The sequence below is a fragment of the Patagioenas fasciata genome, chromosome 14, assembly GCF_037038585.1.
Source record: "Patagioenas fasciata isolate bPatFas1 chromosome 14, bPatFas1.hap1, whole genome shotgun sequence".
Lineage (NCBI taxonomy): Eukaryota > Metazoa > Chordata > Aves > Columbiformes > Columbidae > Patagioenas > Patagioenas fasciata.
The window spans coordinates 16,260,726-16,280,865 of record NC_092533.1 but is presented as its reverse complement, the minus strand read 5'-3'; the positions used below and the strand labels follow the sequence as shown (position 1 = coordinate 16,280,865).

Below are 20,140 nucleotides of genomic sequence, written 5' to 3'. Positions count from 1 at the left end.
CATATATGACAGGAACATCTGAATTTCAATCATGGCTAAAGTATTTACTCATGTCATGTCTGCACGTTGATAACATTTGTCAACACCAGAAAGTGAGTTTGGAACCTACAGGGGTCCTGGGAAAAAGGAAGAAGATTGGGCTCCCTCTGAAAATTGTATGCCTTATCTAAACATTTTAATAGACTTCAAATTGTGACAAATAGTATTTCTGTCATTTCTGTGCTCTACATAGGCCATGGTAAATGGTTATAAACCAGCTCATGCCAAAATTTTGTTGCTTATGTGTCACTACGCTGGTCAATTCTCTATCTTTTTAATGTGGAATAATACGCCAGCAATGAATCAAATAGCCATGTGAGGCTTGGATGATGGCTGAAATTCTGGCTTACCCTGTCTTTCAACACTTGAAATATTACGGAGATTTGAACATACTGAAAACCAAAGACTTAGCAGGACCGACCATTTCCAACCCCCCGGCCTTCCCAGAGCATCCCCACTTCAGTTCACTCCTCATCACTCATTGGAAGCATCACCTCTGGTCCCAGATCAGCTCATTTCTGAATGTAAATAAAATGAATTGAAACAAAATAACACCACTTAGATATGAAAATCTCAACTTGAAACTTCACTTTTCAGTACTTTTGTAGTTTAGCAGGAACTGAACTGCTATGCAAGAAGCTAATGATCGCCTAGCATTATATTTTCTGTAAACAAATGTAACATAATTTCTCTTTATTTACTGCAGAGTCAGAAGGTTGGATTCTAATGTGCTGTTACAGTTAGTGGGGTTCATGAGTATTCAATGCTAGTACCACTAATGTTTTCTAATTGTTTCCTAATTTCACCTTCAGAAGACACACACAATTTCCTTCTTCAACAAAATTCCATGCAATGTATGTAGGTTTTTATACTCTATGCAAAACTAGACAGAAATGATGGTTTAAGTTTGAAAGGTCTAGCAGGTTCATTTAGGGAGCGGTTTCAAAATATGAGATAATACTCCAGTCACTGAATTTCACTGGGCTCTAAACCAACATCCAAATGTTTGACTCACTCACTCCTTTCTGAATATAGAAACTGACGTGAGCACCTGTATTAGGAAGCAAAAGCAAAACCTCTGCAAAGAAAAGATTTATAAAAGGTTAAAATATTAAGTTAATGCCCACAGAAATCGGGATATTTCTATTTCAGGGCATAACGTGTATATAAAGTTTGGAGGATAAACCATGTGATACTGATGAACATCTTCCTCAGTTTTACGAAGCAACAGGATCATCAATGCTGATCAATAATGCATAAGAACATATAAGAAAGAGTTGAGAATTTAAGCTTTGCAAAATGCCCATGGAAAGTGGTAAAAAATTCCCCAGACTCAGGGTTACTCTGGCTGTAGAGGTAAAAACACTTATGAAAAGTAAAACCTTAAAGAAATCTCAACACTCACACGCAGTGCCATCGTTAGTTATGATACTACTAAATGCAAATATTGAAAAACTACTCTTCTTAGAGTAATTTTTCATTTACTTTTAATGAAGAGTCAGAAGGTGATAGGGCAGTGTTCCACTGAATTTCAAACCCTGGATGTGTTTATACATCCTCTTTATTATTTTGAGTGAAATTAAACAGATTAAAATAGCTTATAAAATAAATCAGAGGTTCAATTTTTAGAAGCCACAAAAAGAAAATAGGCATTTTCAAACCTAATTGGGCTTATGTGCATGTGGCACATTAACATTCAAACAAATTAACAGCTAAACAAAAGTCAGTATGAGAGCTCAGGCACTTGTCTCTAATTCATATTCATGTTGAGCGCTACGCAGAGCCAAATTAGCTAATGCCATTGTGTGCCTGCCATGGCAGCGCTGAGTCAGTCGGTCCTCCAGCAAGAAGCAAAGAGAAGGGGACAGACACAACGCATCGCATCTCATTCCTCAAGGTCCCTATTTCCATTCACGCTAATAAGAAGCACAGAAACGTGCTTTCCTCAGAGTTCTCTTTTTTTTTCCTGTTTAAGATAGAGGCAGATTTTAAGACATATTCCCATGGCATTAGAAGTTCTAAAAGTATATGTTCGCTTGCATCCCTCACATACATCACAGGACATGCAGGTGTCCTGGCTACTGCGCAAACTTGGCACAGCAATACAACCTTCCTTCTATCCTCTAGCACCTCAAACTTTAGACCCCAAATATTTTTTAATTAAAAATAAACTAAAAAAATTAATATGACTAAAAATAATCTCAGTAATTGCTGCCAATAGGCAGCAAATCAATGAATCAGAATGACACTTATTAGAACACAGGCCTGACAAATATCATTTAGTATCATTTACTATTAGGTGGAGAAGATATTACCCTAAATATGACGTACATTTTGGGAGAAACAGAAAAGTGAGTTACAGCTTAATTCTATGTTCTCAATGTTAATATTAAAAGTAACAACTGGAGACGAAGACTGAGAGAACAGGTATCCTTTTTGTTGTTGTTCCTTTCTTTATCTTATCAGCACACATGGGAGTCTCTGACAAAGATGGAAACCAGCCTGAATGGAGACAACAGTCAAAGATGTGCTAACACATCAGACCTGCCAGTGCATGAGTTCTATTCTTTTCCACAGGGCAGGTACATCTAACACCAAACTGACCAGTGCGAAGTTAGGGACGTGGTTTAGAGGTGGAATTGACAGCGCTGGGTTAACAGTTGGGCTTGATCATAAAGGTGTTTTCCAACCAAAATGATCCTATGGGGAATCATCCACTGTGTTTTTAACCCAAGCAAACTCCTCCCACGTTTCTGCAGGTGGGTTTGTGACAGCAGCCGCTTGCTGGTGCGGCTCAGGTTCTGCTCCTAGCGGCACGTTGAGCCACCGGCTCTGCCGCTTCGCAGCTGAACGCTTGCAGCGCGGCCACAAACCACCGGCTGCAGGGCTTCAAAACAACCTGGCAGACTGACTCACAACTCACAGCAGTTTTCAGGCTGCCATCAACCTTCCGAAGAATGGGAAGGGCAAAAAACATAAAGCACAGACCCCTGGCTGCACTGTGAGCACTGGAGGAGAACCCTGGAAGAAGCACCCTATTCAGTTCAAGAGTTATTTTGGATCTGCAATAAGATATTATACAAATATTTAAGTCATAATGAGGTGTTATTCTTCTTCAGCCTGATTCTGACATCATATTTTAATATTCCCCCCCCCAAATGTATCTATTCCAAGACACAAAAATTACATTTCCAGTCAAACAATTAATTGTTATTACTATATTTCAAATTTTGCAGATTAATCCAACTGATGTACTAAGCAGTTAAAAACAAAGATTAACTGGTGAAAATAGCCACTGCATAGATTCATCTAAAAGCTTGGGACGTACCAGAAAAGGAAGCACTGGAAGGCCACACAGCAACAAGTGTGTTATCTTGGGTGAGAATGTAATTCAGCATCTAACAAACTTTCAGTGGCACGGCCTGGAAACCCCCACGTCTCACTGGTTCTGCACAGTCTCTAGACATTCTGATCTCTCAAACAATTTAAGGAATTTGCCAAGACTTTACCCACACGCGGCCTTTGAAGCACGCTGAAGTTTAGCATACCGCCTTCTACGGAAATGAAACAAGAACTCCTGTGTTGTCTTTATTTTACAGTTTGTTGGCCTACCTTCCTTGCAAATGTAGTTGCAATTGAGCTGCTTCATTAAGTAAGATCACAGAACACAGCGATTTTTCCCTGAAAGGTGACATGGAACTTTTTGGGGGTATGAAAGCCTAGCACAGAATCCCTTACTCTAGACCATATGGTTTCCAGCTAAGTGTGCCTTTATTTTGGCTTGGCTGAAACATTCTTAGAGAAGTGTCAGATTTTGACTTTATGCAATGTCTTTTTCAGTCCTCAGAATGCTTTTAACTTTCCTTTAGACTGTGAAAAAATTCTTGCTAGGAAGAATTATATTTCCCAAGCTACGTAAAATGGCACAGGCTCAATAAGAATCCAAGTTTTCAAAAGAGGAGGAATTGATAGGAGTAAAAACAGCAATAAATTTCTAATATCTGAAAGAAACTTAGACATGTAATTTTTTTCCCCTGCACTATTTCATATTTCTTGAGAACAAGTTTGGCTAAATAAATCACAATAAAACCATCCAAAGCAATTCGTTACCTTAAAATAAGTTTGGCAGTTATTGCAATAGACAGTGTTTTATTGCAGATTTCAAATCACCATGAATGACACCACATCCATCATCATCCAGGAGATGATGGTCTAAATGGGACTGCTGTTGTCAAAATCTAAGCTGTCTCTTGTCTTTCTGCCCAGGCTGATCGAAGCTTTTAAACTGTTCACCCGCTTAATTCAGCGTGTGAACAAAAGCAAAGGAATTCTCCCTCTGCAGTGGTCTAAAATTTATTCATTCAGTTTAACACACTGAAGGCTTAGACCATTTTGTCATATCTCATAAAACGTCCCCAGACAGTCTGGATAAGGCCTTCCAAACCTACATTTGTAGGAAGTTTATCGACCCCAAGAATAACACGTATCTTTGATACTATTAACAATAACCAAATGCTGATACAATCCTCTCACTGATATTAGACAGATATTTTGAGTTGATTAAATGAAAAATTAATTTACTTCAGAAAGTGCATACAGCAATCCTGAAACATGAAACTATTCACAACTTAGCCCCCGTGGTCTGCGCGGAGTTATTAACCGCTCCAGTGCCGGCAAAGTCAATTCTAACTGTGTAGCACAAGCACAATATACTACAGACAAGGCATCTCTTAAAACTTTGCTTAAGATAACACATTCTTTGGCAATCAACAAATTCGCCACACTTCTCAATGCAAGGGCACTGTTTGCTCTAATGTTTGTGTGGAAACAAGTATTGGGCGGCAAGATTAATCCCTCCAACACAAAAGCGCTGGCTACATCACCACAGCTCACATCTGTGCTGCTTAGTGGCTTTTTGAGATTCAAACCATTCCAGTTGTTTTTTTTTTTTTCTCATCTTGGATATTTCATACGGTTCCAAGTAATTGCAGCACCACTACATCTCTCAGACTTCAGCGCATACACCCTTGTAGCGTCTCTTTGAGACAGAGAAACGCTTCCGCCTTTTCAAGACGGGAGACTTTGGTATAGAAAAGCAGTTTATTTGTCCAACAGATATCACTGAAATCAGGCAATATAAGTTCTTCTGCCCAAATCCCACAGTAGCATCTTTAAGACTAAAGACCCGTTTTCTCATGGCCTGATCCACAATACCCTCCGTTCTCCACAATGGCTTTATCGCCAGCTCTCCACAACTCTTTTCTCAAAACCAGAGGCTGGATCTTATTGTATCTGCAGTTTTGCCCCTAAACAGGTTTGAAGTTTGGGTCATATCAAAAATATACTAAGGATCTAAGCCCAAGTCCCTAAATATTGAAAAAGAATTTGAGACACTGTAACAGAATTAAATCCACTCACAGTGTCACCTGCATGGGACACAAGGGGAACAGGAAAAGCCAGAAAACTCTGGCAAGAAGAATAAAATGTCTCTGAAGAACAACTATTCTGGTGCCTTAATTGTTGTCACAACCAGGAAAAAAACAGTTGCGCATATGCCCAAATATTTCTAATGGAGCTCCCCACAGTCACTATATGACTAGGGAACAAAATCCCTCTGAAGAATGGGCATGGAGAAAACATGGTTTTATTCTCCTGTGTGTGGGGAAAGGAGAAGTCTTGACTCCTCACAAGAACAAACTTGTTTTTCTTTTGCTAAATGCAGAAAAAAGCTGTGATAGAAGCCGCTTATTTAAAGCGTTAAGATTTTGTGACCCTTTTGACTCCCATAGGTGGATTTCTTGTTACAGAAAATATATCGATTTAAAATAAAAACATATGACCCGCTAGCATATGGATCACTTAGCACTTTTAAAAGATTTAAGGTTTATGCATTTCAGGGAAAACTGCTCCTGCAATAAACATTCCTGTGTTTTGAAAACTTCAATACCCCACTTTTTCTTCCCTCTCTAGCTGGGTACAATAGGCAGAGTACTCTGAGAAACAGTTCTGCCTGGAAACGCTGGCCAAAGTTAACTTCAAAAGCAAGTAGAGCAGCAACCCACTACATCTAGGGCTCCATTAGCCAGCTCCACTAACAATGCTGGCCATCTTCCAGAGAAGCACTTTCCCTCTGCGCGGCCCACAGGGAGCACTGCAATTGCACGCTAGCAGGAGGAAAGGGAGGAGCACAGAATGGGAATAATGAAGGCGGGGAAAAAAGCAAGGATTTTAGGCAGTACTTCATTTTTAATGGAAGCAAAGTTGCTCACTTTCGTACATTAATATTTCCCCCTCTATTCTTGTTTTAACTCAGCTAGCAGAGAAGTCCAGCTGCTCTGTGCACAGATTAAGCCTCAATGGTGTCTCATTAAAATGTGTGCCGCTAATCACTCTTGACTTACATGTACAAAAAATACAAGTTCCTCTCAGCTGAGTTGAAGCACTGTATGCAGAGCCACGTTCCTTCAGGGCACACAGCTGACTAAAGTTACTGGGGCCTCAGGCACCAAAAACACTGAGCTGCTTCAAAGAGAAAACACTAGTAAGCAAACTGTGTTTTTAATACCTCATTTCTACATCCCCGGTCTTTCCTCTTTGGCAGTTTCACTGGGAGTCGTCTTCTCTTGCACTTACTGGTCTTTCTGTGGTCGGCAGAACTGAACTGGAAGCTATAGCAGAGATCAGGCAAAAGAAGATCCTCTGCTTCTCAGAATCAGAAACCTGGGGGAGATGCCTCCAGAGAAACCCAGGTTCTGTAGAGCAGCAGACAGTCTTGCTTCATAAAGGGCTCAGAAACTGGAACAACTACAGAAGCGCCCAGCAGGGAAGAACCTGCCAGAGCTCTGGGTGACGGGTCACGGAAGATCAGCCAACTAACTCCTGCCTATCAGCCACAGCGAAAACATTTCTAAGACCTACCTGCAACAAACAACAAGAGTAAAACTTTCCAAAGAAAGTAAAAACCAACAGCAAGCACAATGGACAACTGAACCTAGAGAAGGAGGCTGACGATTTCAAGGCTGGAGTCAATACAGTCCTAGAAATGAGTCTGCCAAAGAGGGAATAAACAGACTGTGTGTTACAACAGCTCAGTGCAGCTGCAGCAGAAGGAAACTGAGGCAGAAACAAACACTGAGCAAAGGAGAGGCTGTTGAGAGGCAGTTCCCCTACTACAGCCCTTTCTGTGCTGCATCTTGGCTCCCTCCCCTCTCTCTTCCCCTTGTAACCTCCTGGTGTTAACTTAAGCAATATTTTACCCACTTGGATATAAACATATTTAAACATCATTTACTAAAATATCGTTTTGGATGACTGGGCAGAGAATACACAGTCATTTCACTTGCTTCTGTGTGCAAGTCCAAACACTATAAATCCCTGCCCAGTTTATATTCTCATTTCCTCTCTGTCCGCTCTGATGTGTTGTGTCCCAGTCCTGGGGCCACCTGGGGGTATCTGAATTAGCTACAGCTCAAGCCAAGTAACTTCTGAGTTGGGAAGTCAACCCCAGTAGAAGTGTCTTGCCTGTGCAGCTTGCTCCTAGCCAGGAGGTTTGCCAAGCGCAGAAAGATGCAGCATTGCAGCATCGGCAGTAGGTTCAGACCAAGCCAGAACTGTAGTGTTCAGTAAATGTCATTCTCTTTCTTACTGAATCGTTTCCAGACAGCATTGAGGGATTTGGCCATTTCCACAGCATGTTGAATAACACCCCCCTGACTATTCAAGAAGAGCTAACAACACTTAATCTGTATTTCTGGCAATCTTCCAGCAGGATTCAGGGCACAAAAAAAAGGCCCATCCTTCTGCATTTTGGCTCAGAAGTTTACTGCAACATAAAAGTTCAGTACTGAGTAACCACCTAATATTAGCACTAGACAACATCGAGTTATAGAGGTTGTTAGAATTATCCAGTATTCAGAGAATAAAATTATGGCAGCTTTCAGAAATGAACTATACTCTTAAAAAGCAAACCGTGCTACATGAATATTAATAAGATAAATGTTTTAAAACTGTCTTTAAAATTAACACAAGTAAATATTCCAGTTGAACTTGCCTTCCTATCTCAGCCCGGGGCTCTTTCTAATATCCTATTCTAGTTCATTCTCCACATGCAGCTTTTGACCTTCTATTGCTCTTTTTACCCACTAAAAGCTCCACTGTTTTAATAGTGCTCTGGGTAGCCAGGTTGAAATACAGCTGCATTTAAATTCTACTTGGTGCTAAAACAGTTTCTGTGTTCTATAAAGAGAAACAAATGGTTGTCAAGAGATCCACCTTCCTTTTTTCTTCCGTATGAAGTCATATTTTAGTCCTCTTTCAGATTAATAAAGTAGTAATGACAGTTAAGAAATATAAACATTTTCTTAAGAACTTAGGTTCTTCTCTAACTAGTTTGGAAAACAAACATCAACAACAAAATCCAACCAACCAATACAACGAAACAGAAAACAAATAAACCAAATAACTCACGGGAGAGCACAATCTCAGTGCCTTAACACGGATGAAAAAGTGGGTGTGGAAGTATTTCCTCTCTGATTAACACCACTAAACGTGTGTCTGAGCTATGATGAGGTGTTTGTGTGCTGCGATGAGCTGGGGGCATGGATCAGCCTACAGGTGCACATGTACAGCAGATCAACAAATGCACTGATTTGAAGAAGAGACCAAGTAATTTTGGGGGTGTTCATCTATAACAGAACTTACTGGAGACATGTTCATGGCCAATTTTTCATTTACCAAACATCAGATGCTTCAACACAAGCTGAGCACAGAGAAACATAGTTCTCCCCTCCCCGACAGCACATTATCATTTTTATTTCTCTGACAACCAAGCTGTCCCCAAATGCCCATTCAGTTCTGTTTTCTACTTACAATGAAATGAGAGATTTCAGGCCTTTGAACGCATCAGGTGCAATGTCAGAAATCTGATTCTTGCTGATGTCTCTGCAAAGAGAAGGCAGGATTAAAAAAATATTTGTAAACAGGAATCTGACGAAAATATTATCGCTGTATTTTATTGGAAGAATGCACTTGATGGAAAAACAGAACTAGAAGTTCACGTTATCTCAGAGACATTATGAGCTATGTAAGGACACAGGCAAATTCCAGGAACGATCAGAAAACATCAGCCAGTACAACAGGCCATAGCCTCAACAAACCGGCAACTCCCCTGTTAATACGATCTTTCATTTTACAGACACTGAAACAAAGAGTTACACAAAGACTTTAGAAGAACAACAGTGCGGTTGCCTGTTGAATAAAAACAATTGATAAACCTTCTTAGGAACTACTAATAAATGAGATTGCACCGTGACTCTAAGGGGTGGCCCTCAAGCATGGAGTTTGTCTGAATGTTTAAAGGCAGGCATGGAAGGCCACTTTGTAACAGTACACAAGACCACATTTTGATTATCAGTGGAATTATAGATAAGGTGAAGGGAGGTTCTGAGGTAGCTGGAAAATGCTGGCAGGACATGCCTTAGGAAGATGATGGGATTAATGGTGTCAGCCTGGTGTAGGCATGAGGGAAACAGCTTCTGAGGCAGCAATGCCCTGTTTGTCTAAGAGAAGAAACCTTGTGGTAAGTGAGATGATAAGATTCTGTTGAGGCAGGACTTTTCCCACACCACCTCTGTTTAGTACTAATAGGAAAGGGAGTAGGAAACAGACCACGCAGCCTCTGATCCCGAAGCAGGCACCAGCGTCACTGCGGAGTTCGGCACCATACCAGGGATGTCCTGTTTCTAATGGCCTACAGAAAACAAGCGGCGCAAAATTCTCCCATGACCTTCACCAGGCAGGTGAGAGAAGGGCCGGCACAGCACCGGCAGCTCTGCCCAGAGCTTCCAGACACTAGGGAAACCCTTCCAGCATCTGGATGGGAATGGTGGACCTTGGGAGGCAGCAGCACTGCGGGGAACACCCAGCGCGTGGCGGACCCAGCGAGATTCCACCCTTTCGGCTACAACGTGAGCGGAATTCAACGCCAGCCTGCAGCCATTTTCAAGGGAAACTGTGCTCCTGGTTTGGAAAACAACCCCCAATTTTAATCACAATCAAGTACACAAATATAAATACAGATTATGTCACTGTTTCTTCATACATGAAGTCAAATTTCCTACACTTGGCACCCAGATGCTCAGAACTGGGTGCCTTATCGTGACTGTCACTGCAAACCAATGTTTCTGTCAATCAGTTCAACCAGGTGCTTAGCTACAGGCAGAGCTTTCAGCCACCTCGCTGCACTCACTGACAGCTGGTATCAGCTTGTGTCAGTAGTATCAAATCTTCCCACTGATAGCTGAAGGTAGAGTAATACAGCATTTCATGTACATCTTCACTGATATTTCCACTTGGGCACATGGCTAAGGAACCCAGTCAGACTCCAAAAAAATATCACTTGATGAAGGAATTAAGAAAGCACAAACCTTTTCCATCCTATACCTGTTTCAAGCTACAAATTCTGTCAGTTAAAATTTTAACAAGGTCTTTGAACTGTTTTCATAACTAGCCACAAAAAGTGGGGTTTTCTTTGGTTCTTTTATACGGCTATGAAACAGCTGCTCTGCAATCTACTGATGTTTTCTGGTACAACGTCCTGCCTACGAGGACAGCATTCAGTGAGGGTTTCCAGCTCTTCGGCTCAGCCCAGAGCAGCCAAAGTTGTGACACTGAAAGTAGGAATGTTTATTTTTATACAGCTTTTTGTGAAACTTGTTTAGAGTGTCTGGTGGCATTTGCTGCTTTTTATCTAATAATACTTACATAAGCAGAAGCCTGATGTCACTCAGTGCTATCTATTTATTGAGGAACACATTAAAATTTATTACAGTGCCATGAAATCATGAGTTTGCTGAACAATGACAAGCATCTGAAAAGGGGCATCTTGTTTTTGAAACAAGTATTTCAGCACTATTTTATTGATTTGCTACATTTCAACATTTCCTCTCTTTCTCTCTCCCCATGTCTGGATGCTAATGAGCATATAACTAATGGTGCCTGAACGTGCATAAATGCCATGCTGGGTGATGACACTCATTCGCTTCATGGAGATCCACTACAATCAGCATTAGAAGATAATTAGACACATTATTTCCTTTCCATTAGGGCCCAAGCTCCACTGCTGTTGGATAAAGAGGCTCCATCTCCTTCTGACTTGACTGAGGCAAAGATTCAATTATGTCCTTGTACTTTGTTCCCTCCCTTTGGTCTGCTTTGGTAAGATCATCCTCTTCTGCGCTTGATTTACACCAAGACAGAGTGATATGGATTTTTCTAACCTGCACAACTAAGAAAGGCTCGTTTTCATGGTTTAGGGTATCTCTGAATCACTCGGTGGAAATGTGGTTCTTTAGCTGGAAATGTAATAAACTTATCAGGATTCCACCCAGGCAGGGAATACATTAGTCACCTCGCGCTTGTCTCCCCGCACCTCTGACAGCACGGTGGAAATCTTCTTTGGAAAGGCTGCTGAACACCCGTTGGGGGGTGGCTGTGCTCAGCGGCCAGCTCGGGACAGAACTGGGTTTGACTTTGCACCAGGACACCCTGTGAGTCACTCTATACCATATGCCTGTATGGCTTCAATGTCTTTACTGTAAAAGGTTTTGAAACAAAACATTTATTTTTAGACGCAGCCAAATGCAAAGCTATTGACAGCATTGGATGAATATTCTCTTTGTCAACTAACATTATTAGGAACAGATTACTCGATTATCTCTAACATGTAATATAGACCATACTCATTTGACAAGAGTACTCAGCAAAAATCCATGTCATATATGGTTTAATTTTGAGAAGCAGCTTAACAAAAGTAGGAACGCTACACAGCCATTGGGAAGACTATGAAATCTCAGTGTGTTTTCTGCTAATATATGGTAAAACTGACAACATGAAATGGCACTACAAGCACCAGAGCTAGAGAGGTCCAAGCCCATCTTTCAAAGCAGTCTTGTGCTACAAACTTGTTAGCTAAAAGCTTCAGGAAAGCAAAGACAAAACGTGGGAGATAATGCCAGAAACTTTGGAAGTCGTATGCTGGAAGTTACAAAACTATGGCACAAGCACAACTGCTTTGTAAGTTAATTCAAAATGGGATGTCTGGGCTTGGATACTTCATGCAATAATGACAACAACTTCTGTCTCTGGAGATGGGATGTATCCCCTTCGAGCCCCTCAAATTTCTTCTAATGCCCTTGAATAATTCAGCACAGAGCTGTGACCTGTTACATTCACCCCCAAATCAGGGGAACCATCCTCCCAAATGATATAATCCAACTGCATATTTGAATCCTACAGGTACCAAGTCTTCCTTCTGAGACAGCTTCATGTAGTTAATTGTGTGAGAAGATGTGGGCAGTTATGATGAAGTCCGAGACACCAAAGATTTCAGCTCCTTCACTATAACTCAAGCACCAAAGCAACTCTCTCATCCTGGACGCTACTGAAGAGACATTCTAAACAGCAAACTTCAGCTGGATGCAAATACAAATACTTCAATTAATATAGATACATTTGCTATCATCTTCTGCTAGTAATATCAAGTCATATAACATTATCTTAGGCAACTGGCTCTTACCTAAAAATTAATCTCAGTTATCCAATTATTTAAGGAAACTGCATAATCTTGTAGGAAGTATTCAGTAAACAACCAAAATACTGGGAAAGTTGCAAGTGAGCATGCTACTGTCCTCAACTTTCTTGCACATTTATTAACCAGAAGCAAAATACAATACAATTCACAATGTTATGTGAATGCTATCCTCTGAATTATACAAAAATATTATTATAAGTAATAGTCAACACTAATACTACTACTATTGATGCTCTTCGGTTGTACCCCATGTAAGGCATTAATTAAATCAACCATCTTCACATTATTGCACTGCTCGTTAAAGTGACACAAATTAAGAAAGTCCGACAACTTCTGTATTATCGAACATGTCTTTCGTCTAAAAGGAAAAGAAGGTATAATTCTTTTGTTTTAGGAGGTAGTCTTTTGACTAAAGTATACTTTTCTGTTACCAGTACTGGGAATCTTGCACACTGAAAAGTGGAACAGTGGAACAAAACTCCTCAATTAAACTTTCTGTACAAGAGTGATGCCCAGTTTAGAGCCTCCCTGTCCAGCAGGAATAAAACTTTAAAAAGGAGACAGGGTAATAACCAAATGGCAAAATATCCTATTTGTTATGGGACATTCTGTAGCCTTCCTACCTATCCCAAGTTCTTTATACAAAATGCTGTCACATTAACGGAGCTTTGATACAGATGTGGCACAATAACTTATTATTTAACTGATAATAGTAAGTGCCACATTGGTTGTGCAGTTGCTCAAGTTAAAGAACATTTTTTGGTGAACTCCCATAAAACTACAGTTCAGCAGTCATGAAAAATGAAAGGACATTAAAACATTGCCAAAATCTAAAATTAGTCACACCTCAGAAAGAGCTAAGTAGTGACTTTAATAATGAAACAGTTACAAGTTAGGTCACTGAAAAAGGATCCATCATTTTTCACTGAAATTACTGTCTTGCTATCTAATGCAGTACTTCTTTAAAAATACATACAGCTATATTCAAAGTGAGCCAGAAGAAGAGAGACTCTATAAGATTGATGATTTGACCTGTTAAATATTAAGATCCGTATTTACAGCTCTTCAGCTCCAGGAGCTTGATAAATTTGGACTGGCAAACATGGTAATTTTACCCTTAAATCCAAAGGTACAGCACAATCTCATTCCACTTTCCAAGCTATCTAAGAATTCCAGTAAGCATTGTTCATGTCAGAAAACTGGAAAGGCTCCTTTTTAGCAGTGTTAGCACTGAACTACAAGCCACAATGACTCCTGGAAGCTACAGGTTCCCATCAACACCCTGACACTATGGCGAAGCAGGAGCAACCTGCTTTACCATTGTCTGTATGGCTGTATTTTCGTCACAGCATCTCTATACATCACTTAAAGATAAAAGGGAAGACTGACAAATGGGAGAGCCCAGGTTATCTGCATGTCAGCCCTGCTACAAATCAGGAGGTTTTTGCTTTAAATCTGAAGAGAAAACACAAGAGTTAATATGAAAATAATCGCCTGGGTATCGGCTGGTGATTGAGAAAGCAAGAAAACAAGGTCCAGCAGGTTTCTTTGTTTTCTTGTAAACAATCAAACCATTTCAACATCAGCACATTATGTGCACTACAAAAAAACCCTAACGACTCAGCGAGAACACGCATTCCTGCTATAACTGGGTGTCCTGGTTTTGTTAAAAAACAAGTTTCTCTTTTAGTGAATTTTGCCTCTCAGCTAAAGCTTCATATCAGCTGCATTTTCCTGGAGAACCAGACACGTTTTGGTAAACCTAGCAATGGAATGCAAACTTATTGATAAGTACGGATGGACATCTCGCGAGAGGGGCAACGAGAAACCGGTGACCAAGAGACTGACCAACTGTGTATAACATTCCATTCACGTGAATACTTCACATAAAAGTGGGAGATCAGGAGGATCTCGTCCCTTTACCCTTTTCCCTTCTGCTTATGGCCGACATTAGGAGAGGACCTTGCTGGTCGTCCCTGCGAACTGAGGCCTGGTGAGAGACTGAATCCAGCTCCGGTTGGCTACAGAGTCTAATCCAGGACTTTGGGTGCTGGCTCTGCAGTTGCTGAGACTTTCAAGATTGGTTTTGTATATTTTGTATTATTTTCTCTATTCTTATTAGTAGCATTAGTAAAACATCTTTAACTTTTCCAGCTCTCTTCTCTCTGTCCTTCTTTCCCTCCCGATCGCCTGCCCTTGGTGGGAAGGGGGGAGAGGGAGGGGCAAAAGGGGGAAGTGGGGGGGAGGGGAGGTTAACAATACATCTGCCAGGGTTTGATTGTCACCCCACAATCTTAACCCTCGACATCGGGGTCAACTATTATAAACTGAAATAGTGCGAACATTTACCAGAATGAATGAAAAAAGCAAACAAAAACACACCATGGAAGTTAAAATCTTTTCTGAGGAAGCAGATTTGAAGTTTGAACAGACTAACAACTAATTAGCTCACATCGTTTATAATAGGAAGTGAAATTAAGCATTATTAAGGATTTCATGCACTGTTAATCATCCTAAAAAAAATTCCATTGTTGCTTACACTTTGAAGAGATTATCTGAGCAATCCCCAGCGATTTCAACATAGAAATTGCCAATGTGTTTCTAAAATAAAGATGCTGTACTTGAAGCTACAAGATTCACGATTGCTCTTGCATGTTGGTCTTATTAAAACTTACATTCTCTTAAGCTTCTTGTACTGAGTAAAAGCTCCAGGGGGAATGACTTTGATGAGGTTTTGTTCCAAACGTCTGAAAACAAACAAAGTAATATACATGTTAACTACACAATTACAGGACAGGAATAACATTAAACATGATAATAATTTTTTATATAAATATGAAACAATTGTATAGAGTTTTTATGCAAAACAGATTTTTCTTTTGAAAGGCACTAAGTAGAGAAAATACTGAGAAAATAACCTGGAAAATAATCTCACTGATTACACTCAATGTGCAAAGATAAACAAAGGCACAGGCTATAGAAATTGCACCTTTAAAGCTCACAGAATTACTTAAAAATACTAAAGTATGTTTTATTGCTACTTAATCAAAGGTAGAAAATACAGATGCTTTCCTTGACTAGCTGGTGTAAGTGGAACGTAGCTATCTAAATTAAAAGCTACGCTATGTTGTGACAGCTTAATAAGCAGATTAATAATACTATCAGAACGACTGAGGAGAAACAATCTGGGGGAACACACTGAATAACAAGCTGGAATTCACTGCAATATGAATCCAGATTTTTAAGGTGAGGGGAAAGAGTCTGTGTTAAAGCAGAGTGAAAAAGGACTGTATCTTCCTATTTTAACTACCAAATACTGAAAGTGTTTGAAAATACGGTCCAGACTACATGAAAATGCTGTTTTAATTTCTGAGATTAATTTTAAAAGAAACGTTCTTTATGAAGTATCATAAATGTAGGTATCACTAACATAAAATGTACGCAGCTTTACGACACTGCATACAATAACCACTAAGGTTAATTTCTGCTCCTTCCAGAAGTATTTTCAAGTGTTCGTCAGCACGTTCCCCAGCTTCCTGCCAGGACCGTCTTCTCCTCAGATGAACCCAAAATATTCAACTCAATTAGAAATATCAAAGTGGACCCCAAGCAAAAAAATCAAATGACCTCGGCAGCTGAAGCTCTGCAGAGTTGGGACTGAAAGCCAAACTTGATTTTACCTAGCTCGTGCTTATTACTCAAACATCGTGTATTTTTTCCAAAAAATGTAATAAAAAGAAACAGTTTCAATAGCAAAAAGTCTGTGGTTGGAAATGGTTTAGAACTAAAATAAAAACCCATAGTGGAGCGATGGAATGAATCACTCCAGCCATTTAGAGCTGCTGCAGCAATGCAGAGGAGAGAAAGAAATTTAAAAGCAGGAACAGAGATAAAATGAGACGCAGGGAGAAGTAAATCTTGTTTTTTAAAAGACTTGGGAATAACGTAGAGAAAATGTGTAGTGCCCATCAGCTCTTTATTGCAAAGCGCATCCTTCTGTTGATCTGTGCTTTCAATAGCCAGAAGAAAAATCTTGAAAATAAGATATTTGCCAGTTCGGTTGTAGTCTATGAAGCTGGTTAAGTCATTAATATTGTGATACTTGCACAGTCCACATCGTGCACCTTCCTCCTCCCGCAGCCTCTTTTACAGGTTGTGATCAGAGTTAATTCTATCCCTTGTTTTGTGATTTGAATGAGTGTCTGAGATTTCCCTTCCAGTTGGTCTAAATATAACGTGCTTCGTTTCTGGCAAGTCCACAGTGAAATGCAAATTGCTGGAAGCTTCAGCACGCTACTATTGTTGGGTGTTTGTCACCAGAATTAGCAGCACACATACTCTTCCCAGAAAGGCTTTTTGTCAGCTTGCCAGCTTGGTGTGTAACTCCTCCGAGTATTTCCATGCAGACACTTCTAGGAACAAAAGAGAGACCAAGCCCGTCCAATTCCTTTGCCCTGGGGATGGAAATTGGGGGTTCGGACACGCTGCACATCGGGGCAGCATCACAGTCCTTACAGGGAAACTCGGATACAGTGAGGGGGGGAAATACGGCCCCTTTATAATAACTTCAGATTCCAAGGAAATTTTAGTGACTCAAGGGTCTAGTTATACCCAGAAACGTTGCCCTCAAAGGGCAAAAAAGCCAAAATTGGAATAGCCACAGATACTGATTAATAAGAAAATGATAAATTCGTAGAAAAGGTGGAAAGGAATACAGAAAGGAGTTGTTTCAGAGAGCTACCTTCTGAAGCAGTATTGAATTCTTCACCCTCTCCTACAAAATTTGCCTGTACAGATATAGATGGACAAGGCTGTTCTCATCTGCTGCTGTACCTTCACCGTAGCACCTTGCATTTTAATAAGTGTATGGCTGTGACTGAAGAACTAAACACTACACACGACACATTACATTTAGTGCACTACGACTCGCAGATGCTGGCAGAGGAGCGACCAGAAGCACCACGTGCTCCCATCCGGGGTGTCTGCAGGTGGATTCCAACTTGGGCACAGAATGCAGGTGAGCGCGGAGCATTAAATAAAGTGCAGTATTAAAGAAGCACATATTTTTAAAGTATTTTTTCATAAATGCATGTTATAGATTGGCAGGCATAGGCTGAAAAACCCAACGCAGTTACACAACTAAAATAGTAGAAAATAAATTATTTATATTAGTTCTTTCTGCTTCCACCTCATTTGAGCTCATAAGTGACGGGTGATGGACAGTGCAGGATTAAAATTCTCTAGGAGACACTAAGTTTTGCCAGAAGGAGTGTTGGCAATTTCAAGGTGATGAAGGCTTAATAATAAAGCAGTGTTATTCATGATATAAGGGGCAACTGCTGCTACAGGTGCCATCTTTCAAACAAACAAAATCAGAATTTTCTTTCTTTGTGTTCTCATTTTTGTCCTCCAAAAAGTGAAAAGTTAATAAAAATGTTACTGCCACGTTTTATTTCAGAGAAAATTACCCAGTTTACCTAGAACACGACCTCGGGAAAACTGTATTTTTCACGCTCTGTCCCTGCACATCCTGTTTCCCCAAAAATAAGATAGGGTCTTATATAATATTTGCTCCAAAAGATGCTTCCTTTTTTACATGTACAGCTGCCTGGACACTATTTAAAATTACTTTTTAAATGAAATGTAACTAGGGCTTAAATTTTGAGCATCCTCAAAAATCCTGATATATCATGCTAGGGCTTACTTTCAGGGTAGGGCTTATTTTCAGGGAAACAGGGTAGTACAAAGTTCTGTCATACACTATAAAACTACCTGCGCTAGTGCAAAGGAACATCAGTGAGTTCATTTTTTTTCCTGTGTCACCAGAAAGTAATATAAAATAATTTCACAATACATTAGAGAACTCTGCGCAAGAGACACAGCCCTAAAAGGCAAAATGTTGATAATTTGAACTATTATCCCCCACATTTAAGATTTCTTACAACTCCATAAAATTTTCCTTGTTTTTCCTCTGGTATTCTATAATAAGATCTACTCAAAGGACTCCACAAGTAGATTCACAAAAGGGATGAAATAAGATAAAAACGTTGAAATCCCTCGGGGCTTTAGTTGCTCCTATCAGCTCCCCGTGTCACCGTGCCCTGTCACCCGCTGCCAGCTCCATCGCTCAGACCAACTGAAGCACGTCTCCCTCTTCTGACACGCAGCGATGCTCCGTCTGCCTCTTGACGCTTTGTTTTAGAGTCTTTGACAACAACACCAAAGGACAAGAACAATTTCCTTTCTCTTTTCTAATGCTCAGATGCATTTTTCTCGCGCTAACATGATGGAAGACAGGATAAAATCCTCCTTCTTCCCCCTCATTTTAAATGATTTTGCAGCGATGAGAGCGAAAAGTAAATACATCGGAGAAAAAAATAATAAAACAAACAGGGTACACTATGAAGTTAAATAGGAAAAACTATCCTGGAGTGAAAAAATAAGCACTCCAATTCCCATTCTAATCCATCTCAAAGTTCACTGAGGTGCAAATGTTTTCATCACCTCCTCATCTGGTGCCTGTACCGCTCAGACCCAGGATGGCAAAACACAAAGGATAACAACCTCTGCCTAATGATGCTTTCCAAGAGCCGGCTCATGCTCTCGGGAGTGACGAAGCCGTTTGTCTTGAAGAGTGATTCCCCCCGCAGAGTGGGGGAGACAGGCGTATTAATTCGGGCCTTAACTATCTCTCGTTCATTGAGGGAAAGAAAGAATTTGTTATTTGGGTCTCTAATGGAGCAGTTTGCTAGCAATTTTCCCGTTTCAAACACCGTCTCGGCTGCTAATGTGTAATGTTTTGTCAAGCTCACCTACCCATAACATAGACAAATCACTAGCTTGGAGAAAAAGAGAGAGGGAGTGAAGCATCAGTCCTGATAATTCTTAGCTGTCAGATGAGCAGAGCCTACAAATGAGACAGCCGTGCTCTATTAAGTGCCGTGAGCTCTCCCGAGACATGTCAGAAACGTCCCTCTGCACTGGGCAGTCGTCAGCTTCCCTGCTGGGAGCAGGAGAAAGCGGGGGAATGATTCAGGCTGCTCCGGATCGCATCACTCTGCTCCCCGCACCACGGCTCTTCTGGGCTCCCATCGCTCAGCCCATCACCAAAAGCACAGGGAGATCAGATCAGCGTGCAGCACGAATCTGGAGCACGCTCGTGTCTGGCGGGACACACATAACCTGCGTGGAGGGTGCTGGGAAGGGTAAACCCCTCGTTTTTCTCCTGCCCTGCAAGCAGGGATTTGCAGAGAGCTGGTTAAGGGTTGTCTGGGGGAAATAAGCAGCATTGCATCCCCCACAGTGACAAAGCCCAGGGCTGGGGAGAACCGTTTATATTAGGAAAGAAAAAACTTCTAAAGCACATAACAATAGAGAGAGACTGTTCTTCCTTGCCAAGGAGTGAGAACAACTGGATTATAAAAGCTGCTTGGACCCTTATCTTACATTTATCTCATATTTTGGACTTACATATCTTATTGTGTATCTTGGACTCTGATGAAGAAAAGCCCA

General features: G+C 40.6%; 1 protein-coding gene across 2 annotated transcripts in view; it reads right to left on the bottom strand.

The window, feature by feature from the left end:
• The window catches only part of SLIT3 (slit guidance ligand 3), a 488,520-nt gene that overhangs the window by 146,383 nt on the left and 321,997 nt on the right, over window positions 1-20,140 (bottom strand). For both annotated transcript variants that reach the window (XM_065848802.2, XM_065848803.2), the window contains exons 11-12: window positions 15,304-15,375; window positions 8,908-8,979 (exon numbers count right to left, since the gene is read on the bottom strand). In XM_065848802.2, the coding sequence (XP_065704874.1) occupies window positions 8,908-8,979; window positions 15,304-15,375 (144 nt within the window). The remainder of the gene's footprint in view (window positions 1-8,907; window positions 8,980-15,303; window positions 15,376-20,140) is intronic.